The 27,931-nt window shown below is 40.0% G+C and overlaps 2 protein-coding genes across 3 annotated transcripts in view; one reads left to right on the forward strand and one right to left on the reverse strand.

Moving 5' to 3' along the window:
* The window catches only part of C10H7orf50 (chromosome 10 C7orf50 homolog), a 209,526-nt gene that overhangs the window by 82,203 nt on the left and 99,392 nt on the right, over positions 1–27,931 (forward strand). The window lies entirely within an intron of this gene.
* On the reverse strand, positions 1,120–23,740 carry GPR146 (G protein-coupled receptor 146). 2 transcript variants are annotated; one of them, XM_065412327.1, is made up of 2 exons: positions 23,546–23,740; positions 1,120–3,046 (listed from the first exon to the last, which is right to left on the reverse strand). In XM_065412327.1, exon 2 carries the CDS (start codon positions 3,000–3,002, stop codon positions 2,001–2,003), a length of 1,002 nt encoding a protein of 333 aa, XP_065268399.1. In that variant the 5' UTR covers positions 3,003–3,046; positions 23,546–23,740; the 3' UTR covers positions 1,120–2,000. The 2 variants fall into 2 exon arrangements, with proteins under 2 accessions (XP_065268399.1, XP_065268398.1); XM_065412326.1 differs by lacking the exon at positions 23,546–23,740 and adding an exon at positions 6,751–6,912.

The raw sequence follows: 27,931 nt of genomic DNA on the forward strand, positions 1-27,931 counted from the left end.
GACAAAAAACCTGAGACAGAGAGTATGGTGAAATGGTACTATTAATAACTAAAAGGGTTTTAAAGTTATTTTTTCTCCTTATTTCTTCTGCAGCAGAATCTTGCTAACCTACACTTTGGTAAACTGTAAATACACACTAATGTGGAATTTTAGTTTTGCAATTTAACTAAACCAATGGAATTCTGCCACTGTGTTGAGACAGGGCCAGTGTAGATGATGTCATGTTCCCCACAAGCCAATAGAAGAGTACCAGTTCATCTTCTGGCTTCTCTGCTGTCTGTGCCCAAAGGGAGAGCACTTACAGTTAACCATTGGATCAGATGCTCTCCCCGAATGTTTCCTAGCCCCGAAACCTCTCTAATTTGCACTCCCCTGTTCGTGTAGGTCAATGAGGTTCCACTGTTTGTGTTTGCAGAATCTCTGTTTTTCAAATACTCTCTCAACTGTAAAATTTGGCAATCTGCACTGAATTTCTTCATCACTATTGTGAATTTAAAAAATTCAATTGATACAGTGCATTCTGGAGTCAGGCTGCAAGGAGTTCCACGAAATATTTAGCAAATAACTAGTGCTGGTTTGAATGAATAAATATCCATTTTAAATATTACTCCTATTATGGATTATTTTCCTTATTTCTTTTATGTATAACTTGGCTGATTCTATATTAAATAAATACAAATTATTCTTGCTTATGTAAATAGAGCAATTTCAACCGGTTAAATTTAGAAGCTAGAAATGTATGTTTAATAATACTAGAAACTATAGAATTTTTCTTTTAATTCTGCATCATTTTACATTTCCTGTCACTTTTCAAGTGCTTGAATTTTGGTACTTAAAAAGTAAGATAGTGATAATTAAGCCTATCTTAAGAAAGACTACTCATAGCCTGACACATTTTAAAGGAAGCAACACATTGTTCTGTTCAAGGAAAATAGTAACTTATGAGACTTACAAAGGGCTCCAGGTCCTCGCCCATTTTAAAACAATACCTACATCGAAAGCTCTCCCCCCCCCCCAAAATTTAACAATGTCCCATGATTAAAGAGACTTCAATTTATTACTGTCACAAGCATATCCCTTAAAAATGCAAAATGTTCATTAGAAACATATTTATTTGTTTAAAATAATTCACTCTATTTACATGAACTTTTGTGGACCATAACACTTAGCCAAACATTCTTCAACCATGTACATTTTACTTTCACTCTAACTTCATGAACCATTGTATCCTTCGTTTTAATATGCAGAGCAAATGTCTCTTCATTCCCTTAAAATAGTTAATAAATATTTCTGAATCATTGAAATGTTTTTATGATACACAGAGAGCAATGAAGACTTAAATGCATGTCTGTTAATTGTTACATCTAGGAAAATTTGATTTGTCAAAGATATTAAAATGTAGCTAAGTCTGCATGAGAATATCCTTTCTGAGAATTGCATTTTAGGTTCCTCTTCCCTTCTTTGGGGAAGGGAGAGGAAGCAAATTAATTAAATACTAAAGTAACTTATAATTAACACTTCACTATTAAAACTTATATAGTTGAACAGTCTGATCTTTAACAGAGATCATCTTCATTGAAAAGATGCTGTCTTCACCACCACCAAGAATAGCTCTACTTTTAAAATTAAAACAATTGTGTTCCTTTATATGGAGAGTAAAATACTTCTTTTTCCTGTATAAGATAACAAAGTGCTGTGTATTCAATCAAGGCTTCATTTAACCCCTTAGTGATTTCTTCAGACAGGATTATTAGAACTGTGAAGACAAAGCTTATGCTTTTTAACTGACTCAGTGCATTGAAAATACTGGAAAACACAGGTATTATAACGTATAGACAGACGCTTAAGAGATTTTTTTTTAAACTGTGGAAGCTCTTTTCAAGCCTCCTTGCTAGGTGCTCCCATATAAACGATCTTTAAGAATCAACAAAACATTGTCACATACTGAGTACAGTATACAAAGTACTGCAGTAATTGAGGACCATGAGATTCTTTCACACCTACGTCATAACTTGCTGTACTACTGTGCGTTCATGAGAACATCCTTGATTTCCACAGTGTATTCTTTTAAGCAGCCGTCGTAATTTGTGGGGAAAGTTTTTGTTAATATATCGGTAGAGTAGAGGCATTACAAAACTACTTGAGAAAGCCAACAATTTTGATAAACCCTTCATAAAACGTAATATTCGGATGTAATTCTCATCTGTAAGTTTTCCTTGCACATTAATAAATGTGTTTACCAAAAGAGTTACATAGTAGGGTGTCCATAATGTAAACTGTGTACAGACTGTAGCAATCAAAAGCCTGTGCATTGAAGGATCTAATCTTCCAGTGTCTTGGTCCAGTGGTGTAGCCTCATGACGTATTCGCAAAATTAACACAAATGCATACAGTACAGCAAGAGCTGGTACGACATACCCAATAAAAACCATAATGGCATCTGCTGCTTCTTTGTTTTGCATCTTGGAACATTCAATTATTTTAGTGGAGACATGATTGCAGACGTAGAATAAGAGAGATGAAAAACTTGTAAGCATAGCTCCTCCCCAGATGAACCCACAGACATGTTTTGTGTTGTACACGCTTGACATATAAGTTCTTGGTAAAGCACGTTCAATGTAGTAGTCCAGGCTGAGCAATGTAGTAGAGTACATGATAACTAAAGATGAAACATTGAATAAAATGAGTAATGTAATATAAACTTCATTGTTAATATTCCAGATGGCCCATTTTGTATTGGCAGGTCCTAGAAGGTACATTGGTGCCATCGCACTGATGATGAGGCCAGCAATTGCAATATTGACAAAGTAAACATCCGGCATTGTCATAGTTGCTTTGTTACAGAGATTAACTAGGACCAGCAGGGCATTGTAACAAAAGCCAACTGGAAAACAGATGATGAGGTAGAGTAGGGAAAAGATGAAAAGAACCAGATGGAAGTCATGGCAGAGATGCTGGTTCTCGCTGTTCTTGGTACTATTGAAAGCTTCACAGTGCCACATAGTGATCTTAACTTTTGTATCTTCTCTTCTGGTTACCAGCTTTTCTGAAGGGAGAGAAATAGCAAAAGTAAATAAATTGTTCATGTTTTAAATTCTAAATAAAATAGAATCCAAGCATGAAGAAAACATCTCAGACACCATACATGATCATTTTATGTGCTATAAATGGCTAAAATGCCTGGGCTCTTGTTAGTCTAGAAGAAAATTGTTTATGGCCCAAAATTATGTTTGAGGAATTTTAGTACATGTGCTGAATTCTTAATAATAATATAATGAAATAGTTTGTTATAGGGCATGCAACAGAAGTTAACACATAAGCTATACCTCTCAAAAATAAGCTCCAACAGATATATAGTACAACGCATTTGACTACTATTACGCAGCACCCTTAATAAACAACACAGTACAGAGGGAACCAGTAGTAAGCTGGAGAAAAATGGAACATTTTAAGATGAATTTTAAAAAGTAGAAGTGACACAGAGAATGGACTGTAGACTTCTATATGGTGGAGTCAGCATAAATAAGAGAGTGATTTCCCCCGCAGAGAATTGTAAGAAGGGAACAGCCATGAGGCCAAGATAGATCAGAATGGGAGGTGGGAGCAGGTGGCTAATAGGCCAGTGGTAAGGTGGACCAAGGCCACAAAGAACTTTGAAAACTAAATGTATTTCTAGTGGTGTTTCCAAATGAAGGCTTCAAATCTATGAACACTTAGATACTTTACCCATTGATTTCAGTGGGACTACACATGTAAGTAAAGTTATGTATGTAGTTCAGTGTTTGGAGGAGTGGGGCCCAATTTATTAATTGTTACCTTCCTTACCTAGAGAATAATTTCAGAAAATATAAGTACCGGTAAGTTTTTTTTGCAATAGCATTTTAAAATATTCCTTTCTCAATTTCCACATTTAGCATGATTTTGTTAGAGTTTTGCCCCTATTATTAACATTGAAATCTGCAGTTTAATAAGAGAGATGGCTACTTTTCCACATTATGTGTCAAATATTGCACTATGTTACATTTATAATGTATATTTCAAAAAAGGAGTTTATTTCTTACAAATTATGGAGGGAGTAATGCCTTCTCCATAATATTAATTAAAGATTGTTAGCTTGCCATGATAAGCCTAAAATGAGGATAGTGCAGGAGTTCAGAAAGGTTTGGTGTCCTGCAACTTGAAAGACATCTCTGAGATGCATGTTTCAAGTCTCTACTTTTCCTAACTCAGAGAGAATATACATAGATGATCCTTATTATTTCCAGCATAAAGAAAATACCGAAGTCAGCACTTCAAATAAAATCAAGAAATGTGTACATTGACACTAAATACACATTGTAATGTTATGAGAGCCGGGTATCAGGACAGTCTCATTTCATTCCAGAAGGGTAAGAATTATTCACCCTTCCTCTTCCTGAATTGCTTGAACTCTTTAAAAGGAACCCTGATCTTTAAACTCTTTAAAAACCCTGTACACTAGAGTTTGTCCAGCTACTCCATGCTTAATAAACATAAGGATAACTTTTCTACTAAAACCAGTTTTAATCTAAAACAAACCAAAACAGAAGCTCTGAGTTTGCGAAAGTATGGAAATAATCTCCCTCTAACATTGTAAAAATGAAAATATCCATGGCTGTGGTATCAGCACTGGTATTCCCACAGTACTATATTGTACTATCAGTTTTTAAGCAGAACTCTCCATTGAAGTGCATGGGGAGGTCTGTTTAAAGATTGCTGACATCTGTCCCCCAGTGTTGATCTGTATGGGGGTGATCTTATATGTCAAACACACAGAGCGATAGTTAGATGCTCAGTATTAGTTAAAATTCTTTGTTTTTAATGTATGAGGGAGAGAGTGTGAGCACACATAAGCACACTTTATAAAAAGAAATAAAAGGGAGACAAGATTAATCAAATATGTAATAAAGATTTCACAATTAAAATGAATGTCACTAGACAGCATGTTTAACTGAATGAACTGCCTTGGATTGAATTACACAATATGAGTTTTGTAAACACAATAGGGCCACATTTGGCTCTCAGCTTCACAGGTGTAATTCAATTGAAATGTCAAAGGAGTTGCACAGAATTTGACTCTGAGTCTGTAAGGTTTAATCCCCATACCTATTGCTGCTGGTTAGTGGGTGTATTTGTATTTCCAATTACCTGTATCCATCACGTTCCTGCAGCAAGAATCAATCCAAAAATAAAATCTTTTGAATTGGGAAAATGAATCTCTTAACTCACTTTTAAGAACGGACTTTTCTCAGAAAAACTTTTTTTTTTTTCCAGCAGAAGTACAAGGTAAATGTTTAATAATTGTTTAATCCTAGTTTTCCTTCATCATTGTTTTAAAGTAGTCTTATTTTCCTAGCTGATTGTATTTTTTCCTTTAGTGTGTTCATAAGCTACAGCATTACAATGGTACACAGTATCTTAGTTTTGTTTAAGTTGTCTCTTAAAGCTTGATATTATCCTTGAAAAATCTAAAGCAGTTTAGTGGTTTGAGCATTGGCCTGCTAAACCCAGGGTTGTGAGTTCAGTCCTTGAGTGGGCCACTTAGGGATCTGGGGCAAAATCAGTACTTGGTCCTGCTAGTGAAGGCAGGGGGCTGGACTCAATGACCTTCCAGTTCTAGGAGATATCTCCATTAATTTATTTTATTTATTTTCTTGTACAGGAAGTGTACACTATTTTAAATATGTTGAAAATATTGCAGGTGACAGCAACCACAAGTCAACTCATTACATTTTCAGTGAGTTGGTTCAACTAATTTTGCAGACTGAGAGCTAGACACTGCAAATGGATCCACCCAAGTCTACCCCTGCACCCATGTGGAGCCCCACTGACTGCAGTGGAGCTATGTATAGACACGGGTTTTCCCAGGGAAATCCATTTTGTAGTACCTAACCCTAAGTGGCTAATAGTCATTACCCCAGACTAAATTACATCAGACACAAAATACTTCCCTTTCTATTGTCTCATACTGAAAAGAATGCCATTTTTATCTGTGCATTTAATGTTTGGTTCTGCAAATGTTTAAAGATTAACACCATTATGTTTATATCATTTAAATTAAGTTAAATTTAATGTCATACTTATATCATAGGAACTGTAGGCAATTTTTTTTTGTCCAGTAATTTTCTTGTAAAATTACAGAACTCTCATTAGAAATGAACATAAATGAAGTGATTCTAAACTCCATAATAAACATACTTTCTGGGGAAATATATAGTTAAAAGGTGTCTAAAATACTAGAGAAACTACTTTTTTGAAACAAAAGCACCTGGTTTTTAAGCATGCTTATTATTCACATGAGAAACTACTGTACCTATTGGATATACAACTATATAGTGTCCAATCCTGCATTCCTTATTCAGCCGAACCTCCTGATCATTTCAAAAGGAGTTTTGCCTGAGTAAAGACTGTAGGATTGGGTCTTTAGGATGCTTGAAATTGAGTTGTCTCACTTGATAAATCTGAAGCAGTTATTGTTCAGTTTTAGATCAAGTCTCATGCAAAAATAAATCCTGTAGTTCCCCCATACGTTGTATTTTGACTGTTTTCCCCAAATGCCCTCCTCTCCAGCTTCCCTTTTTTACACTAGTATTATATTTAAATTTAATACCCAGTTCTGGTTTTATAAATCAACTCCTTCCCCACTACTCCTAAATTTCTGCTTGTCTTTCACTTTCTCGTGGCCCCAACTTTATTTCATTAGCTTTGTTGTAAGACCTTTTAAATTCTTACCTTCAGTTCATGTTCCGCACTCCTTTGTACTTCAAGGTCCAAACACAGTTGGTAACTAACATTTCAGAGGAAGGAAGTAGACTGAAAAGGGCTGTCTTGTTTCTCTGTGAAAACATTGTGATCTCCTATCAGCAGAACACATACAGCATGGTATTTTCTGTGCGTGTGTGCGCTGCACTTGTTTTTCCTCTAGTAAATTACTCACAAAGTTTCTGCTTCACTTGGCAAGCTACTGTGGCTCCTCCCTTTCTCTGTTTACAGCCATTTTCAAGAAATGAGAAGCCGTGCTCAAAGGGGAGTGGACTGTTCGATTAAGCTGCTAAATGTTAGAGCCAAAGCATATAGGCTCCTGGAGCACTCCGGTTTGTTTGGTAATCAGACAGTTGCATTTGCATTTTTTCTCCCCTACTTCTTTCTCATTAAATGGAAGATTTAACTTGCTGGGCAGCCATTGTTCAAGGATGTATGCAGTGTTTGACTTTGGAAACTATAATTGAGAAATTCAGTTTAAGGTTTTATTTTTGTAGGAGATGCATCCTAGATAGTACAGCATATCTAAATACAGATTACAAGACACTGAAGTGTCCCTACTACTTACATAAGAACTAGTATGTATTATGAGTTGTTAAAAACAAATTCAGAAAATTTACTTTCAGTTTAGAGATTGGAAATATAAAAGGCATTGTAGTGAAATGTTAATGTATATTAGTGAATGTATAACTACATGTTGCAATGGGCTTTGTGCAGGCATTTATATTCTAATTTAAAAAATCAGGAAATGGAAAAATTAATGTTCTCTAAGCACTTTTAATTCACTTCCCAGGTGTGTGTACGGACAAGATAGGTGAGGTCAAATCTTGTTGGTTCCCCTTCTGTTGTTAAGAGAAACAAGCTTGTATATGGATGGACAGACAGACAGATTTTCCTTAAAACTGAGCATTTCTGAGAGCTTGAACTATGCTGGCTGAACTATGGTTTGGCAATTTATTTTGTACTTTTCATTTTTACTCTAGCTGTTTTTTTGTTTGTACAGAAGCCATTCAGACTATTAAAATACTTTTCCCAGATGAAGCAAAATAGAAGGATTTACTGGAAAAAAGAAGCTATTACCTGATTTTCAATGTACATTTTAATTGACAGTATCAACCAAAAGCAAAATATTGCTTTACTTTTTGCCTTCACTTACTTTATAGCTGTGCTGCAGATGCTTTAGTTTCCCTCATTGTTATTAGGGATTTATTCATCGGTATAGAATAGATTCTCTCTAAGCTAGATAGATAAACAGGGTTTCAAACAGTGATATTTTAAGTTTTGATTATTTTTCATTTGACTTAACAAAAATAAAGCTTCCGCCATGAGACACTGGAATTTTTGCTGTTTAAACTCAGAACCTTTTGTCTAGAAAATAATCTTTTGCTTAAACTATAGATTTATCATATATGTGTGGAATAGCTAAGTAAACCAGGCTGTATGAGCTTTGATAACTCATATTCACAAGTTAAAAATATTGACTGTCAATCACATCTAACCAGTAAATTAATCGTGTACTTTTAGGTCTACGACTCTTGCACATTACTACCTGATCCTGCATTGTTTGGAGGTCTCTAAATTCCTGTTGGCTTTATAGAGATTGAAAAGAACAATATTGTATAATGGGAGTGAAGGTGCATAGCACCTTACTGGGCTGTATAGAATTTCTTCAGATCAGGCTTGAGATAACTGGAAAAGAAGTGTGGCAATGATACTGTAACCCTAGCTTGATAGTTAATCAAGTGTTTGTATAGTACTTTGAGAATGTAAGTGCTAAGTATTATTGATTGTAATTATGGTGCTTTCCCCCCAGAATTACCAGTCACTAGTCCTGTGGTTCCCAAACATTTCAAGCTGCACCCCTCTTTGAGCTGAAGAGGGTGATGGGGTTGACTGCTGCCCCTGAGGGGTGGGAGTCCCAGGGGAGGGAGTTGCAGAGCAAGCATGTCCCACGTTCGCCCCTCAGTGGCCACTCACTCAAATTTGGTGTAGCCAACTCCTCTCAGGGTGGCTGGGCGAAACCTGAGCAGCGCCGCAACTCCTGTGCACCAAGGGCCAGAGAGGGAGCCGAGCTCAGCCAGTCACACGGGACAGGAGCTGCTTCAACTGGAACGGCATTTTGTTGGTCAAAGCGGGACAGTCTCCTGATCTTCCTGGCATAACCTCTGCTGGGGGCATGACCCACAGTTGGAAAACGCTGCACTAGTCACTTTTACTTTTAAAAATAAAAGTTTTACTCCTAAAGGAGAGAAGACAGTGATTACCTTGGGTGCCACTATCGCCAAGCTGATAACCAGGAATCTCTTGAATGTTTATTTTATGCTCATGCCATAGGGATTAACAGAATAATAGTTGGATGGATGTATAAGAAGGAATGGCTTAAAACTATATGGAAATATCTATACTCAATAAAACACCTTGTAACATAAGGGCAATGAGGCCCTAGAACAGGGGTGGGCAAACTTTTTGGCCCGAGGGCCACATTGGGATTGCAAAACTGTATGGAGGGCCGGGTAGGGAAGGCTGTGCCTCCCCAAACAGCCTGGCTGTGCCTCCCCAAACACCGCCCTATTTGCCCCCTCCCACTTCACGCCCCCTGACTGCCCCCCTCAGAACCCTCGACCCATCCAACCCCCCTGCTCCCTGTCCCCTAACTGCCCCCTCCCGGGACCCCCACTCCAACCATCCCCTGGAGCCCCACCCCCTATCCAACCCCCCTGCTCCCAGTCCCCTGACTGACCCTATCCACACCCCCGTCCCCTGACAGGCCCCCCAGGACTCCCACGCTTATCCAACCCCCCCATTCCCTGTCCCCTGACTGCCCCCCCCCCAGAATCTCTGTCCCATCCAGCTGCCCTGTCCCCTGACAACCCCCCCCACCATCCAACCCCCCAGCCCCGGTCCCCTTACTATGCCGCTCAGAGCAGCATGTCTGGCAGCCGCGCCACCCGGCCAGAGCTAGACACGCTGCCACTCTGCTCGGCAGGAGCACGCAACCCTGCCACCCAGAGTGCTGCCCGCACGGCAGTGTGGCTGCAGGGGAGGGGGGAGAGCAGGGGAGGGGCTGGGGGCTAACCTCCCCGGTCGGGAGCTCAAGGGCCGGGCAGGACGGTCCCGCGGACCAGATGTGGCCCGTGGGCCGTAGTTTGCCCACCTCTGCCCTAGAAGCACAGATAAAATGCCTTTAGCATTAGTGCAGAGGAAAATCCTACTTGATGCAGGGTGTTGGGCTGAGTAACCCAAGAGGCCTCTTCCAACCCTGTCATTTATGATTATATGGTGCAGCTGGTGACCAGTTTGACTGGTGAGGTACTTGTAATTGTTTGTATGCTATAAGACTGGTGGTGTAAGGTAGTGAATTGAGTGCAGTATGAGAGAAGCAAAGAACAAGTGACTCGTTCACAAAATACTATTGAATCTAACAATAGGTTTCAAAAATACAAGCAAAAAGGCCAGAGTTGGCCACAAGGTGGAACAGACTAATTTCTCCACAGCTCTTGCAATCATAACTTATTTTGGCCCAATCTTGTGAAATGCTGAGCACCTTCAATTCACTGGTAAGACCTCATTTGGAATAATGTGTACAATTTTGGTCAGCCATGTTCAAGAAAGACATAATTAAATTGGAATAGGTGCAGAGAAAAGCTAGTAGGATGATTAGGGGAAGAGGATGGCCTATCCTACGAGATGAGACTGGAAGAGCTTGGTTTGTTTAATCTAGCAAAATTAAGGCTGAGAGGGGATGTAATTTCTCTCTATAAATACATTGGGGGGGAGACGGGAAATACCATGGGAGGGTGAATAACTGTTTAAGCTAAAGGACAACGTTGGCACAAAAACAAATGGATATAAATTGGCCATGAAGAAATTCCGTCTGGAAATTAGAAGAAGGTTTCTAACCATCAGAGGAGTAAGGTTCTGGAACAGCCTCCCAATAGGAGTTGTGGAGGCAAACAACTTAACTAATTTAAAGAGAGAGCTGGACAAATTTATGGGTGTGATTGTATGGCGGAGTTGCTTGTGATGGTAGGGGGTAGGACTCAGTAGCCCAGGAGCTCACTTCCAGATTGTTTTATGTTCCTAAATGCTCATGATTCAAGGTTACAGCCGGCCACCTGCAGGGGTCAGGAAGAGATTCCCACTCCCCCCCACCATGCATGCATGTTTGTTTTTAAATCTCCTTCCTCTGAAGCATCAGGGTTGGCCACCGCTGGAGATGGGACATTGGTCAGGGTGTACCAGGGCTCTGAGGTAGCACCAAGCATTCTCTTTGGCTGGTTCTTGCTCACATGCTCAGTGTCTGATAGCCAAATGTGTAATCGGGAAAGAATTTTCCGCTAGGTCAGATTAGCAGTTACCTTGGTTTTGGGGTTTTTTTAATCTTCCTTTGCAGCATGAGGGTGTGGGTCACTTGCCAGGATTATCTGGATATATCTCACTTAATCATTTCCCAGCCATTATGGCGTCCTCAGGTACTGGTGCACCTCAGCCTATCCTACGAGAGGAGACTGGAAGAGCTTGGTTTGTTTAATCTAGCAAAATTAAGGCTGAAAGGGGATGTGATTGCTCTCTATAAATACATTGTGGGGGAGACGGGAAATACCATGGGAGGGTGAAGAGCTGTTTAAGTTGTGGCAGAGAATAGTCTAGTCTTCTGTGGGCTGTAATACATTGGTCTAAAATCCGTTGTGTTTTGTGTGTGGGTGCTGGGGGGTGTTGGTGGTATGTGATATACACAAGGTCAAACTAGGTGATCTGGTGGTCCCCTTCTGGCTGTAAACTATGAGACCGACTCCGTGACACTTATTTTTATTTAAAAAAAAACAATGAAGCTTCCAAATAGTACACACAGCTAATATTTGCAACCTTTTGTTTCTGTACTGTGACATTTGTCGCCTCTCCCCCAGTTGTGTTGTGCCTCCTTGTCCTTATTTAGATTGTCAACTCTCTGGGAGTTTATATATGAACAGGGCCAGGCAAATGAGACTCCAATCATGACTGGGTCTTGTGAAGACATTCCTTTAACTATTTGGGTAGAGAGAAAAACCATAATCTAGAAATGACGACAAGGGTTTTTCAAGATGAGCATTCCTGCTGACTGTTCTATGTAACACTGCAGTGTGTCTGACTCCAAAAGGAAAAGTATCTCAGAGTTTGTTTGTTTTATTCAGAAATGAATACCCATCCGCAGTGGTTCTCAAACTTTTGTACTGGTGACCCCTTTCACATAGCAAGCCTCTCATTCCGACCCCCTTTATAAATTAAAAACACTTTTTTATATATTTACCACCACTATAAATGCTGGAAGCGGGGTTTGGGGTGGAGGCTGGCAGCTCATGACCCCCCATGTAATAACCTTGTGACCCCCTGAGGGGTCCCGACCCCCAGTTTGAGAACCCCTGCATCAGAGGGTATATTCCCTTTCTTCTTTCTCTCTTTTATTCTTTATTTGGTCTGTTTCTCTCTCCTCCTCTCCTCCCCCCCCCTTCTTTTAAACTAAAATATGAGAACATTTCAGATAAGCTCAATAAAATGGAAGATTGCTTACAGGGAGAAAGACAAAAGGATTGATTAGTTTGGAAACCACAATAACAACTGCCAAGGGCATGTTGCCGATTAAACTGCATTGTCTCTGGGACTAACTGGCAATGTGGTAGCAAACAGTAATCTGGAAAATCTTGAGAACTAAGCAGGATTGGCAATTTCCCAGGAAAAACTAGTTTAGGACATGGTGCTGGTAAATATCAGCTTAAACTGGGAAAGGGAAAAATGATTGCATCAGTGCCCAGCAAGTTCTGCAAGCATAGAATGAATCTGTTCAAACTTTGGATACATCCATTCAAAACTGAGGAACAGGCTCAGTCTATCCACTACATCAAAGGTGCTCTTCTGCTACAGAATACTGCATGGCCAAATGGACCTGAATTGGTGGTCTACAACCCTGCATACCTCTGATTGCTTAGTACTTCAAGCCTACAACTCTGCATTATTGTCATTTACACATAATCAGATGTTTTTGACTTTTATTCATATAATATTGAAAACTGAAATATGAGTCATGACAGGCATAACTTCATTGAGAAAACATCATGCCAGAATGTATGCAGACATTCCGATATTCAGTATTATAATTACATATAGAACTATGACATCCATTGCAGTTTAACTTTTTATTTTACAATCCTAAATTAATCTAGGAATCCACTGCCTTATGTAACCACAATTTGAATATGTAACTAAAACTTAGTGTGGTGTTCATTAATGAAACAATTTTTAAAATAGAAAATGCCTTAAACTGTGACTAACTCGTTTTTCCCAAGGCAGTAAAAGCTATGATTTTACCTGGTAAAAACCACCATATCATGCCATCCCTAAAACTAAGCCAGGCCCTAGGCCAAGTGCACATTTTGGGAGTTCCTGCCACCTGTGGAGCCCCCAATTTTATTGACCATTGAAGACCAACCCCCCTTCGGTTTTTAAATGATATCAGAATAGAACCCCTAAACTGTAGGGGCTCCCATGTCTTGCTAAGCCAAGGCTCCACAATTCCTTTACCCAGCTCTGGGTCAATAAAGACCCAATATTTCATGAGTAAAAACAGAGAAGACAACAGGATTGAAAGGATACCATTCTGATCTCTTTCTGACTGCTGAGATCAAATCTTTGGCAGCCCACTCAACGTAAGGCTGCATATAGGAAAGTAGATTTCTGTTAATGGCCTAGGCTAGGAAAAAAGTGAGATCCTTACTTAAGACCTTCTTCCTAAAGGAAGGCACTGCAACCTCTGCTCCTTTTTTTCCAGAAGGATGAGGGGGAAGTTATGTATTTTGGAACTGAAGGACACAAGTCTGTGTATTTTTGTTTCTTATATTTTTCCTTTCAGCAAAGAAACCCATGAGAGGAGAGCAGGGACAGGAAAAAGCCACTAGGTAAACCTGGTGAGATTCCTACATAGCATGCCTTCAGGAGGAGATGGGAGGGCTGTTTGAATTGTCTGGGGATGAGACATCCCAACATTATGGATTCTAGGGAGTTGTGGGGAAAGGTCCCAAATCCATGGCAGTAGAAGCCATCCAGTAGGGACATCTGCTCTCCAAATGACTCTGCTGGCGATTTATTTATTTACTTACATGCTACTTGTCAATATGGCTCCTGCAGGGGTTATGCTAACATTGGCAGCATCCCTTTGCAGCTGCTCAGTAGCAGCTGCTGCCAAGGTGACTCTGTATGAGTTAACTCCATCAAACACCATTATGTTTTATTAACTTGGCCATTGGCTGAGTAGGAGATGGCGTCAAGGAGTTCCCCACCCCCACCCAGGTAATGTGGGGTGGGAAGGAGGCGGGGAGAGCACGGGGGCCCCAGGCTGGGGCAGGGAGGAGACACATGGGGAGGTCACGTATTCTCCCCTTCAGCTGGTACTCCCCCAATATGGTGAGGCACCAGTCATCTATACCTTTCTGATTTGGATTTAACACCAAAACTCAATGGAGCCTCAGTGTGGGGAGGTGACTGCCCCTCCTCTTCTCCTATTCAGAATGTTTGAGAGGTGTTCTCCCCCCCCCACCCATCTCCCCCACAAAAAAGAGCACACTCCGGACTTGAATGCCTCGTATGCAACATGTCATTTTTGTGACACAACAATTTTTTGCAGCAAAACTGGAGATCCTTGGGGTTTATTTTTGTACAAATCTAAAGAAATAACACTAGTAATACAAGTTAAACAAAACCCGTGTTCGTTAAAGTAAGCAATCTTTGCACGGTGAATACAGATACCCATCCAACGAGTCTGAACTTACTTAGTATGTGGAAATGGAAAAATATTTTGTATTATTCACAAAGATTTATTGGATTTTATTTTCAAAACTGTCTTAAGGAAAACAAAGTATTGTAAAGTATTCGTCACTTCTGTAGTACTTACGATATTTCCACTCTTTATAGTCCAGCATAATTTATATCTTAAATAGTAATAATGACTGGAAGCAGTGTAGAGAAAGGAAACTAAACAAACTTTACATGATGATGACTTACACAATCGCCTTTCCCAGAATAGGAACATTTGGAACACAGGAAGGGACAATTTAAATGTCAACATTGTTGATTACTTCACTCTTAATCATTTAACATGAATATCCAGTCATTGCCATTATACTACCATCCCAATCCACCTGCCATGCCTTTTTGAGTGCTGCTTTTTCCCCAAACAAACAATTTCTCCAGTGCAGTTACTCGCCATCAGTCCAAAATTCTGCAGTACATTGAAAACTAAGAAGTTGAGGCAGCATAAAATGAATGTACTTTACTATCAAGGTGAATAACAGAAAGGTTGCTGTACATCTTGTAGTATTCATTTTCATATTTGGGTCAGTAAAAACTTCCATTTTTAAATTTAAATGACCCCACTGCAGAATTTCCTGTATGCTACACCAGTATGTCACATAAACTGTTTGCTGTGGAGTACTCCACATCTTCAACCTTAAAATACATGCACATGAAATTCAAAGCTGAACATAAATCGAAGTTTCTTTTAATATGAAATACTGTGAACCTATAGACCTAACAAAGAAGCAGAGAAAGATAAGTAACTTAGAAAAGAATTCATTCTATAATGATGTGTTTAGCAATAACTTCAACAGATTTAGGCCTGTTGATGAATTTGGCTTATCATATGTAATGGAAGTATTTAGTCAAACAATTTATTCTGACTTCTTGAAAATAATGCACCATTTGGGTCATTACGTATTAAAAACAGAATCTTATTCTATGTATCAGTCATTGGGACGATTTGTTATCTGATTGACATTTAAACTAACACAGTTTTCATCTTGTCTTGCAAACTCTTGCAGACCATAGAATACCAGTGCATAGAGCAGTTATGATTGCTTTTAAGAGAAAATATTTTACCTTTTATGAAGCCAAAACCAAAATAAGAATGGGAATGGGTCCATCAAGATCACAAGATACAAAGAAATACTAAGGTACTATTTGTGAAAGCACAGAAAGTTACAAGACATTTCAGAATTAAAGCCCTGAAATGTTTTCATTTAATCTGTAAAAGGAAACTGATGGAATCCTGTCCATGTAAAATATACCATTCACACCTTCTTTTATGGGGCAGCACAAGTGGCCAGATTTCAGAATCTCCATCATACTTAAGAGTTACTTGTTGAGCAGGGGAGGCAGGTTTGTATAATTTTTGGTGGTGCCCAGAATGGGTCCAAGTCCTTCCTGCCCCACACACACCTGCCTAAGGCTATGGGAGAGAGTTTGGGTGTGGAAGAGGTGTGGGCTCTGGGAGGGAGTTTGGGTGCAGAAGAGGTGAGGACTCTAGGAGAGAGTTTGGGTGCTGGGTGCGGGCTCTGGGCTGGGGCAGGTTGGGGTGTAGGAGGGGGTGCGGGCTCTGGGAGGGAGTTTGGGTGCAGGAGGGGGTGCGGGGTTCAGGCTCTGGGAGGGAGTTTGGGTGTGAAAGGGGTCAAAGGTCGGGCTCTGGGAGGGAGTTTAATGCTGGAGGGGGCTCTGGGCTGGGGCAGGCGGTTGGGGTGCAGGATGGGGTGTGGGGAGCAGGCTCTGGGAGGGCGTTTGGGTGCAGGCTCTGGGCTGGGGCAGGGGCTTGGGGTGCGGGAGGGGGTGAGGGTTGCGGCGCTTACCGTGGGTGGCGCGGATCCCAAAGCTACCGGCACACCCTCCCCCCCCGGGGGGGGCCCCAAGGGGTCTCCACGCTCGCTGCTGCCCACAGACACCGTCCCCTTAGCTCTCATTGGCCACAGCTCCCGGCCAATGGGAGCTGCGGAGTTAGCAATCGGGGTGGGAGCAGCACGTGGACACACACACACACCCCCCAGGGGTCACAGGGACGTGCCGTGCCAGCCACTTCCCGGAGTGGCATGGAGTAAGGGTGGGCAGGAAGCCACCTTAGGCCCGCTGCGCTGCCGGTGGTAGCGGCGGCGGCCGGGGACCCCGGGCCCTCTTAAATCGCCTGGGGGTGGCAGGCGGGGCCGAGACACACTCCGGGGGAGGCGCGCGGGGCGGCAGGCAGGGCTGGGAAGAGATCTGGCCCCGAACATAACTACAGCAGAGCTCCCAGAGCCACTATATTATTCTATAGATTATAAATAGGAAATGTTGGAGTCATTCTTTTACCTTTTCTAATGTCTAATCTCCTCAAGTCAAGTTGCCACTCTTGTCATTTGAGCCTGCACTCAAAAACAAAACAATGTAAAACTTCAGAGCCTACAATTCCACTCAGCTCTACTTCTTGTTCAGCCAATTGCTAAGACTTGTTTACATTTACAGGATATAATATTGCCCTCTTCTTACTTACAGTGTCATCAGAAAGTGAGAACAGGCATTCGCATGACACTTTTGTAGCCGGCATTGTAAGGTGTTTACGTGCCAGCTATGCTAAACATTCGTATGCCCCTTCATGCTTTGACCACCATTCCAGAAGACATGCCTCCATGCTGATGATGCTCGTTAAAAAAAAATGCGTTAATTAAATTTGTGACTGAACGACTTGGGGGCGAATTGTATGTCCCCTGCTCTGTTTTACCTGCATCCTGCCATATATTTCATATTATAGCAGTCTCGGATGATGACCCAGCACATTTTGTTCATTTTAAGAACACTTTCACTGCAGATTTCACAAAACGCAAAGAAGGTACCAATGTAAGATTTCTAAAGATAGCTACAGCACTCAACCCAAGGTTTAAGAATCTAAAGTGCCTTCCAAAATCTGAGAGGGATAAGGTGTGCAGCATGCTTTCAGAAGTCTTAAAAGAGTAACATTCCGATGCAGAAACTACAGAACCCGAAACACCAAAAAAGAAAAATCAACCTTCTGCTGGTGGCATCTGACTCAAGATAATGAAAATGAACATCCGTTGGTCCGCACTGCTTTGGATTGTTATCGAGCAGAACCCGTCATCAGTATGGACGCATGTCCCCTGGAATGGTGTTTGAAGCATGAAGGGACATGTGAATCTTTAGTGCATCTGGCACGTAAATATCTTGCGACACCGGCTACAACAATGCCCTGAGAACACCTGTTCTCACTTTCAGGTGACATTGTAAACAAGAAGCGGGCAGCATTATCTCCTGCAAATGTAAACAAACTTGTTTGTCTGAGCGATTGGCTGAACAAGAGGTAGGACTGAGTGGACTTGTAGGCTCTAAAATTTTACACTGTTTTATTTTTGAATGCAGTTTTTTTGTTCATAATTCTACATTTGTAAGTTCAACTTTCATGATAAAGAGATTGCACTACAGTACTTGCATTAGGTGAATTGAAAAATACTATTTCTTTTGTTTTTTTTACAGTGCAAAGACTTGTAATCAAAAATAAATATAAAGTGAGTACTGTACACTTTGTATTCCGTGTTGTAATTGAACTCAATATATTTGAAAATGTAGAAAACATCCAAAAATATTTAAATAAATGGTATTCTATTGTTGTTTAACAATGCGATTAATTTTTTTAATCGCTTGACAGCTGTACTTTCCATATTACAATGTCATAAAATCATTTATGATTAAGAAGTGGTACAGACAGAACCCCAGTTCATCACACCATTTTAATCAACTTTATAGATTTTAAGAAAGTGTTCATTAGTGTCCACAGAGAGACCCTGTGGAATATTGCTAGAAGCTATGGGACACCAGACAAGCTGATCAACATAATAAGGAGTATATATGATGGAAGTAGATGCACAGTAAGATGAGATACAGGCCTGGGTGAGTGGTTTGATATTGTGACTGGAGTTAGACAAGAGTGTTCGTTATCAACAGTCCTCTTGGCGTTAACAATAGACTAGGTGATCAAGTGATCATTGTGGACAGTGTCAAATGGGTTAGCGGAGATGAGTTACACAACCTTGACTTTGCCGACAGTATTGTTTTACTAAGTATGACATGGAATGACATAGGGCCCTTACATCAGAGGTAGAACAGGAAGCAGCAAAAATTGGATTGAAAGTAAAAGCTGAGAAAAAACAAGTTTATGAAGGTCGGAAACTGGACCACAGATGGAAAGGTGTACGTGGCTGGAAGAGAAATCGAACAGATAGAAGAATTCTGCTATCTGGGGAGTGTGATGACATTTGAAGGTGTCTGCAATAAAGATATTCATATGAGATTAGGAAAAGCAAACACCACTTTGGAAGGATGGACAACATCTAGTCAAACAAAGGTCTCTACACCAAGCTAAAAATCAGACTATACCATGAGATTGTACTGAGCAAGCTGCTGTACAGAACAGAGACTAGTCAAATTTTCCCATAAGTATTTCTGTGCTTTCTTGAATGCCCCCCCCATATGCATGGGGAAAGCTTTCCATAAAAATCCAGAAAGCCACTACATTATTCTCCTTCAAATTTCTCTGAAAAACTCAGCTGTGCTGGGATGGCTACAAAACATTTGATAATGGCTAGGCAGTTGCCACCTATATTAATTGTCTCACTGTTATCTTGTTCTCTCTCCATCTATCTGTTGTATGTTTCGTTTGTCTCTCATCATATATTTAAACTGCAAGATTTTGGGGCAGGGACCTTTCCGTTGTTTGTTTACAGTGCCTAGCACAAAGGGGCCATAAATCCTGATTGATGCTTCTACATACTACCCCAATACAAATATATAATAATGAAATGATCAGCAGTGAAATAAATATCAGTACTTACAGTTACATTGTAGTCTTTAGATTGATTAGTAACACTGGTCTACAATTTTTGAGAAGTCGTCTGCTTCAGAGATAAAATGTGCTATTTATTATGTATTTTGATGTGCTGAATTCAAATATGACAATTAAAACAACTGATTGGCTACTGTTTCTAAGATATTTAAGTTTTTACATTTTATGTCTATGTATATTGTGTAGATAGTAGAGTTTTAATCATAAATTGTAAACCTAGGTCTTTTCATGTGTTTATGGTTGCTTTACATGATAATATTTCACCTGTCCTTTTTATGTAACACTTTAAAAATCAGCAAAAGGGTTATATAAATAAAATTTATTATGAAACAAAAGGCAAAAAACTATTCTGTACATAGTTTAGTCCTATTCAATGTCTACTCGGCGCTTCTTGGCTTGTCTCTTGTATTCATTAAATGGAGCATCTCTTGTCACTGTCCAGCACTAGTCTGCAAGCATTGATGGGCTCCATTTGCCCTGATAGCGTTTCTCCATTGTTGCAATGTCCTGGTGAAATCGCTCGCCGTGCTCGTCGCTCACTGCTCCGCAGTTCGGTGGAAAAAAATCTAGATGAGAGTGCAAAAAATGTATCTTTAGTGACATGTTGCAACCAAGGCTTTTGTATGCCTTGAGGAGGTTTTCCACCAATAACCTGTAGTTGTCTGCCTTGTTGTTTCCGAGAAAATTTATTGCCACTAACTGGAAGGCTTTCCATGCCGTCTTTTCCTTGCCACGCAGTGCATGGTCAAATGCATCATCTCGAAGAAGTTCACGAATCTGAAGACCAACAAAGACACCTTCCTTTATCTTAGCTTCACTTAACCTTGGAAATTTTCCATGGAGGTACTTGAAAGCTGCTTGTGTTTTGTCAATGGCCTTGACAAAGTTCTTCATCAGACCCAGCTTGATGTGTAAGGGTGGTAACAAAATCTTCCTTGATTCAACAAGTGGTGGATGCTGAACACTTTTCCTCCCAGGCTCCAATGACTGTCGGAGTGGCCAATCTTTCTTGATGTAGTGGGAATCTCTTGCACGACTATCCCATTCGCAGAGAAAACAGCAGGACTTTGTGTATCCAGTCTGCAGACCAAGCAAGAGAGCAACAACCTTCAAATCGCCACAAAGCTGCCACTGATGTTGGTCATAGTTGAAACAACTTTTGAGGTGCATAATGTTGTCATAGGTTTCCTTCATATGGACTGCATGACTAACTGGAATTGATGGCAAAACATTGCCATTATGCAGTAAAACAGCTTTAAGACTCGTCTTCGATGAATCAATGAACAGTCTCCACTCATCTGGATCGTGAACGATGTTGAGGGCTGCCATCACACCATCGATGTTGTTGTTGCAGGCTACAAAATCACCTTCCATGAAGAAGAATGGGACAAGATCCTTTTGACGGTCACAGAACATGGAAACCCTAACATCACCTGCCAGGAGATTCCATTGCTGTAGTCTGGAGCCCAACAGCTCTGCCTTACTCTTGGGTAGTTCCAAATCCCTGACAAGGTCATTCAGTTCACCTTGTGTTATGAGGTGTGGTTCAGAGGAGGAGGGTGGGAGAAAATGTGGGTCCTGTGACATTGATGGTTCAGGACCAGAAGTTTCATCCTCTTCCGCTTCCTCGTCTGACTCAAGTGAGAATGATTCTGGTGCATCAGGAACCGGCAGTCCTTCTCCGTGGGGTACTGGGCATATAGCTGATGGAATGTTTGGATAATGCACAGTCCACTTTTTCTTCTTTGACACACCTTTCCCAACTGGAGGCACCATGCAGAAGTAACAATTGCTGGTATGATCTGTTAGCTCTCTCCAAATCATTGGCACTGCAAAAGGCATAGATTTCCTTTTCCTGTTCAACCACTGGCGAAGGTTTGTTGCACAAGTGTTGCAGCATATGTGTGGGGCCCACCTCTTGTCCTGATCTCCAGTTTTGCAGCCAAAATAAAGGTGATAGGCTTTCTTAACCATAGTGGTTATACTGCGCTTTTGTGATGCAAAAGTCACTTCACCACAAACATAGCAGAAGTTATCTGCACTGTTCACACAAGTACGAGGCATCTCTGCTCACTTTGGCTAAACAGAAATGTGTCCCTTTGCAAAATCAAACACTGACAAATAAGAGAGCACGACACTGTATGATTTCTAGAGCTGATATTGGGCAATTTGTTCAGCAGAGTGATGTAAGCTTCGTTATGATTGCATCATCCATGACTTCTAGGAATAACATGATGCAATTCGCAACAGAGGGTCCTGTGGCACCTTTAAGACTAACAGAAGTATTGGGAGCATAAGCTTTCGTGGGTAAGAACCTCACTTCTTACCCACGAAAGCTTATGCTCCCAATACTTCTGTTAGTCTTAAAGGTGCCACAGGACCCTCTGTTGCTTTTTACAGATTCAGACTAACACGGCTACCCCTCTGATACATGATGCAATTCATATCATGTATGACGCAATACCAGCTTCAGATTGCATCATTCATTGTTTTGCCTAAAAAGCAAGTACTGTCCAAACCCAGTCATAGATTTATTCATAGATCCAGTCAAAGATGTATTTTAGTCATTTCTGGTTTAAATTGAGATCCCTTCCCTTTATAACTCACTTATCCTCTGCCATTCCCAAGTCAAGGGTCGTATATACTGACCCAATAGCATATCTTGAAAACTAGAGCCAATCAACAATTTTAAGCATCATTTTCGTTCTCAGTGACCCAGAATTAGTAAAGTTTGACTACATTTATTTCAGAAGCATTTTGGCTGTAGAGCAGTGTAATTAATTTATCACACAGCCAGGTTTTTTCCAATGGATGACATATTGTTTTTACACAGCGCACGGATGTAAAATATATATCAGTGCTGAACCACAGTTAGCAACAGGGACCTTGGGACTACTAGAACATAAATTTAAGCATATGCAGGATTGGGGCCTATATTTAGCTTTTTCAAAATATGTACAGTTCTCTTTTCCGTTCCTTAAAGGTCATTATTACAGATCAAGAACAGAAATTCAAAGGAATTATCTTATTCAAAATGTTTGACTGCCATTTTCCTTGGCTAATTTGGGGACCAGTCCAACTTCCATTGATTTCAGTGGGAGACTTTTCTTTTGACTCTAATGTGAATTGAATTGGGCCAACAGAGTGCATCACAAGAATGTTATGGTGATAAAGGAAATAGCATTTTTGTCCTTTTTTTCCTGGTTCTTTAATTTATAAAGAGAGTCCTAAAGTTCAACTGACAGTTAAAGCCCTAGTGTACGCTGGGCCTAATTTCTGTTAGGTGCAGTAAGAAAATACACACAGTGATGAGCATAGTATATATACCTAATCACCTTAAAAAAAATAGTTTATTTGAAATAGTTTATATTTGTTATTGCTGAAAGCACTAAGCAAATCTGTATCATGATGAAATTTCAGTCTGGCTTACTTTCTGTTGTAATACAGAGTAAATGAAAAAGCAGGTTAATAATTGGTTTGGTGACTAATTGGTTTTGTTTCTGACTGTAGTATATTGCAATGTCTTTCAACTACTTTCCAATTGTATTTCACAGTACAGTTTACTGTAGTTTTTGCTATTGTAGCTGTGAATAAAATATTATGTAAAAAAAGAACATTTTTTTCCAGTAAGTATACTGGTTTTTCAGGGGATGTATTTTTTCTGTTTTGTTAAAAGAATAAGCAGACTAAATTCTCTGCTGGCAGAACTCCATATTTAAAATAAACAATGAGGGGTTAAAAATAAGGATATAATGAATTTATCTTTTAAAATTGTACAAAAATGAAAAGAAACAATAGTTGAAAAATCAAGGTTAATATGATGGAAATGAATGAGGATTAATGTGCACACAAGAGAGTCTACTGTAGTATTTTCCTTTGAACAGTCCATAATAAAAGCAGTAACATGCACACATTTTAAAAATATGGTTTCTCTTTCTAGAGGTGCACCATATAAGCTGCATGTTGTCTTCTGATGAAGAAACTATTCAGCTCCACAGAGTTGGTGTTTGTGTTACCTAAATTATTATGCAGGCTGCTTGAAAAATGAGAGCAAGCTACAATGTGAACTTGTCAAAAACTCACCCGGTAAGCACGACCCTGTTGTTTGAGGCTGTAGCAAATGGGTTTCTTGATCGCAGGCAGAAACATTTTGCTGGTATTGGAACCTTTTTCAGAATAAGTTCAGCAAAACCTCCGATATCTCATTTCTCTATTAAGAATAAACAATAGCAGAGCTTAGAAAAAGAACGCTGACTCCACTGCAGTACTCTTGTTAGTGTTACTGAACTCTGTATATACATGTGACTTCCCCCCACACATACACACACACGTATAATCCTTTAAGCTTTAGCTGCATGCTCTGATTGGCTGAGAGGTCTATTACAAAAACAACCCTTCCACCGTGCTATCTCTAAGTGATTAAGTCAGGAGGGTTAAGGGGCATTAATCATGGGGTCTGATCGCTATTCTGAGGCCTATTCTGTGTAACAGTGTGCACAATTATGTACACTTTTGTGTGGGGGGGGTTTAAAGCACATATTAAAAAAGCATTATGCTGGTTTGAGAACTGTTAGACCTATAACACAGTTACATAACATAAAGCCAAATACTAAATGGATTCAGGGTATAACTAAGGTTAGGGCTGAAAATAAGAGCCATTCTACTTTAGGGCAGTCTTTAAAACATGCTTACAGTGGTTTATACTACTGTAATATGGCACGTTCTAGGAACATTTTCAGTCATTCAACAAGAATATGGCATGATTTTAATAACAAGATATCACTAAGGAAGACTATATCAATTGCTCATTCAATGTTATAAACATTTTTTATTTTAAACTAATGAGATTTTAAGTATCTAAATTAGTTGCATTTGAATAAAGAGTGTATTGTACATTGATTCCAGTTATTTAGCTTGGATTCAGATGACCCTGAAATAATTTGCCTGTACTTCAGACCATAATGAGCAATTTAATTTATGTAGGTTCTCCTTCCTCCCCCAAGCAATAATCAGCAATGTGTAACACAACTTTTTATTAACAGAAGAAGGGAGTGATCCTCCTCCCATTGAAGTCAATGGGAAATTTGTCATTAATGTCAGTGGGAGTAAGATTGAGCCCAAAATGTATTTTTTCAGCTCCTGAAACCATTAGTTGCTTATTTTTATTCTTAAATTATCTTGTAAGATAAATCTTCACAATACAAAAGACATTTAAATCAACCTAGAGTGAACAACTGAAAAGCAGAACCGTATATTGTTTAGCAGTATTTACAGGTAAACCACAATTGCCTAATTAAATAATGTTGTGGCTTATTGAGGAGATTAGACATTAGAAAAGGTAAAAGAATGACTCCAATATTTCCTATTTATAATCTATAGAATAATATAGTGGCTCTGGGAGCTCTGCTGTAGTTATGTCTGTCAGCATTTCCATTATATGCTCTATTGTTAGTTGGCTGTTAAGTTGTTAGATAAGATGCACATTCCCCCCCCCACCCCCCCCCAGAGTTGTATTTATATGGAGTGAGAAATGTTCGGCAGCTCTGGATGATGATTTTTCTATTGTTAAAATGGCTTGTACAATTTTATATTTATATATTAATTACACTTTTGGCAGTTAGCCCATTATGTGGATAGGATTTTATTTATTTTGTATTTTGAAACACACAAAAATTTGATCTGTTGTGATTTACAGTTGAGAAAACACCCATGATGGATGTAGAGATTATAAAATGTAATGTGAAATATGCTTTACTGGTGAAATTCTAAATTCATAAACCTCAATAAATGGGCTTTGTGGAGACAACAAATGTAAGGGTTGAGGGATGAAATGGTTCTCCCCCTTCCATCCGTTAGCCAGACCACAAGGCTCCCTTGCATGTTTTATTCTACAGCTGGAATAGTGGCCACGGCTTGTGTTATAGGGGTCTCTGCACCCTGTGCCTCAGTTAAGGCAGGATCCCGTGTCCCATGCCCCAGTAGTTCTCACTTTAGCCTGTTCGGAGCTCCTCTGAGGCTGCTTTGCACACTAAGGGCATGGCTACACTTGCAAATGTAGAGCGCTGTGAGTTAAACCCGCCTTCGTAGAGCATAGTAGGGAAAGTGCTGCAGTCTGTCCACACTGACAGCTTCAAGCGCACTGGCGTGGCCACATTTGCAGCACTTGCAGCGGCATTGGGAGTGGTGCATTATGGGCAGCTATCCCAGCATGCAAGTGACTGCAACGTGCTTTTCAAATGGGGGGTGGTTGGAGTGTGACAGGGAGTGTGTTGTGTGTATGTGGGGGGGAGAGAGAGTGGGTTTTTGGGGTGCTGAGAGTGTGTCAGCATGCTGTCTTGTAAGTTCAGACTCCCCTCCGCTGCACGCCTCTCTCTCACTCACTCAAAGCAAATAGTAAATGTTTGCTTTTTCTCAGAGCCGATAAGCAGCCGGCTTCACCGAAACGGAGCTTTGAAAAGGCATTTCCGCATTCCTGCAGCTGATTTGACTTAAGGGGATTATGGGACGTTTCCGGAGGCTGATCACAGCGCAGTAACGCAACACCTCGTTCACACTGGCACCGCGGCACTCCAGCGGGGGCGCAGCAAACGTTATTCCATTCGCCGAGGTGGAGTACCAGCAGTGCTGTAGCTGTGGAGTCAGAGCGCTCTACGTGCCTTGCCAGTGTGGACGGGGAGTGAGCGAGGGCGCCCGGGGCTGCTTTATTGCACTGTAACTCGCAAGTGTAGCCAAGGCCTAAGGGTACATCTACACTTCAACAAAAAACCCTGGCAGAGCATCTCAGAGCCCAGGTCAAGTGACTCAGGCTTGTGCTCCGGGGCTAAAAATAGCAGTGTAGGTGTTCCCGCTCAGGCTCTGAAACCAAGCAACAGGGGAGAGTCTCAGAGCCAGAGCTCCAACCTGAGCAGGAACGTCCACACTGCTATTTTTAGTCCCGTAGCACACCCAAGTCAGTTGACCCATGCTCTGAGACTTGCTGTTAACAGGGGCTTCTTTTGTCCTGTAGACGTACCCCTCAGAGCCCAGGTCTGCAGACTTGGATTCGTACTACAGAGTTTAAAATAGCAATGTAGACATCCCCACCACCGCTTGCTGAGTTTCAGAGCCCAAGCTCCAGCCCACGGGGGAAAGTCTTCACTGCTATTTTAGTCCCATAGCATGAACCCGAGTCTGTCTCACCGTCACAGGGGTTTTTTTGCAGGGTAAATGTACCCTAACATACCCCTGCTCTCCACCCCCATCTCCACCAAGCAGAAGCATTACAGGGCTTGAGTGGTTCTTAGAGCTTTGTGGATCCTCATCAGCATAAATTTCAACGTTAATTTCTAGGAATACTATCAGTCAAATGTACAATTTTGTTGATGTTAGCTTAAGTAATATACAGTATGAGATATAACAATGTCGTTGGTATAGTCCCCTTTGACAATTCCATAAAGCTGTTGCATGTTTCTAGTTAGAAGTAATGTGGATAGCATAAAAGTCTTATTTGATTACAGCAGAACCTTGACTACTAAGTGCATTGTAATGGCTCAAATGAAGCTGAACTCATTGAATGGTTCAAATGAAGTCTCTTCTGGAGTATCAGCAGACCTGATACAGTCAGTGGAAAAGTCAGGTGTGTATTCTGTATACAAATGTTAAATAATAAAAACAGTCTTGTGTGGACTTTGGTTTTGTTCATGCAAGTATGATAAATAAACATTAGGTTTTTAAGGAATGTTTAATAATATATATAATACAATAGCCTGTATCTGCTGAGTTAGGTTAAAAATGACTAAATCAGTTGAATTCATCAGCAGACTAAAGAAAAAGTAGGGCTTAGTTGTTTAATATTTTTGTGGTGACTGCAATATAACTTTATATTTACTCAAGTGCATGTGTTGAAATACATTACATTTTCATTTACCTGTGTAACATTAGTAAATTAGTGGATATACAATAGTGTCATTGCTATATGGTATAACGTGTACAAACATCAATGGGAGTTATTGACACATATGGAAAGCTGAATGGAGGTACTTCTCAATAGTGTTCATGCTCTTAGTTAATATTTATCTAATTTTTCCAATATAATATCTTTCAGTATAATTGTTTAAGCGTAAGAGAAATAATAATAATATTTTGATCTATTGAGGTCTGGTTAATTAATTTGTATTAGGTGTGTGAGTATTCAAAATATTAATTAGTATCCAGTCATAAAAATATTCATTTAGTGAATTTGGTAATTAATGTAAGAAAAATTGAAATTGAGATTGCAAACTGGCTCTCATGAATGAGACTAATTTGCAAGTTTTAGATTGTGAGGTCTTAAGAGCAGGAACTGTTTTCCTATATGTTTATAACCTAGTATATTTGAGGGGGTTTGTTCATTTTTCCAGCTACCAAACAATTAAAATTGTTATAAAACTCAAAAAAAAAACCCCAAAACCTCCATACGTTGCAACTTTGACTATCCAAATATTTGAAGCC

Source organism: Emys orbicularis, chromosome 10 (genome assembly GCF_028017835.1).
Source record: "Emys orbicularis isolate rEmyOrb1 chromosome 10, rEmyOrb1.hap1, whole genome shotgun sequence".
NCBI classification, from domain to species: domain Eukaryota; kingdom Metazoa; phylum Chordata; order Testudines; family Emydidae; genus Emys; species Emys orbicularis.

What these genes read in the sequence shown, in the direction of transcription:
- GPR146 (XM_065412327.1), bottom strand. Translation starts at nt 3,002, where the DNA reads ATGTGGCACTGTGAAGCTTTCAATAGTACCAAGAACAGCGAGAACCAG.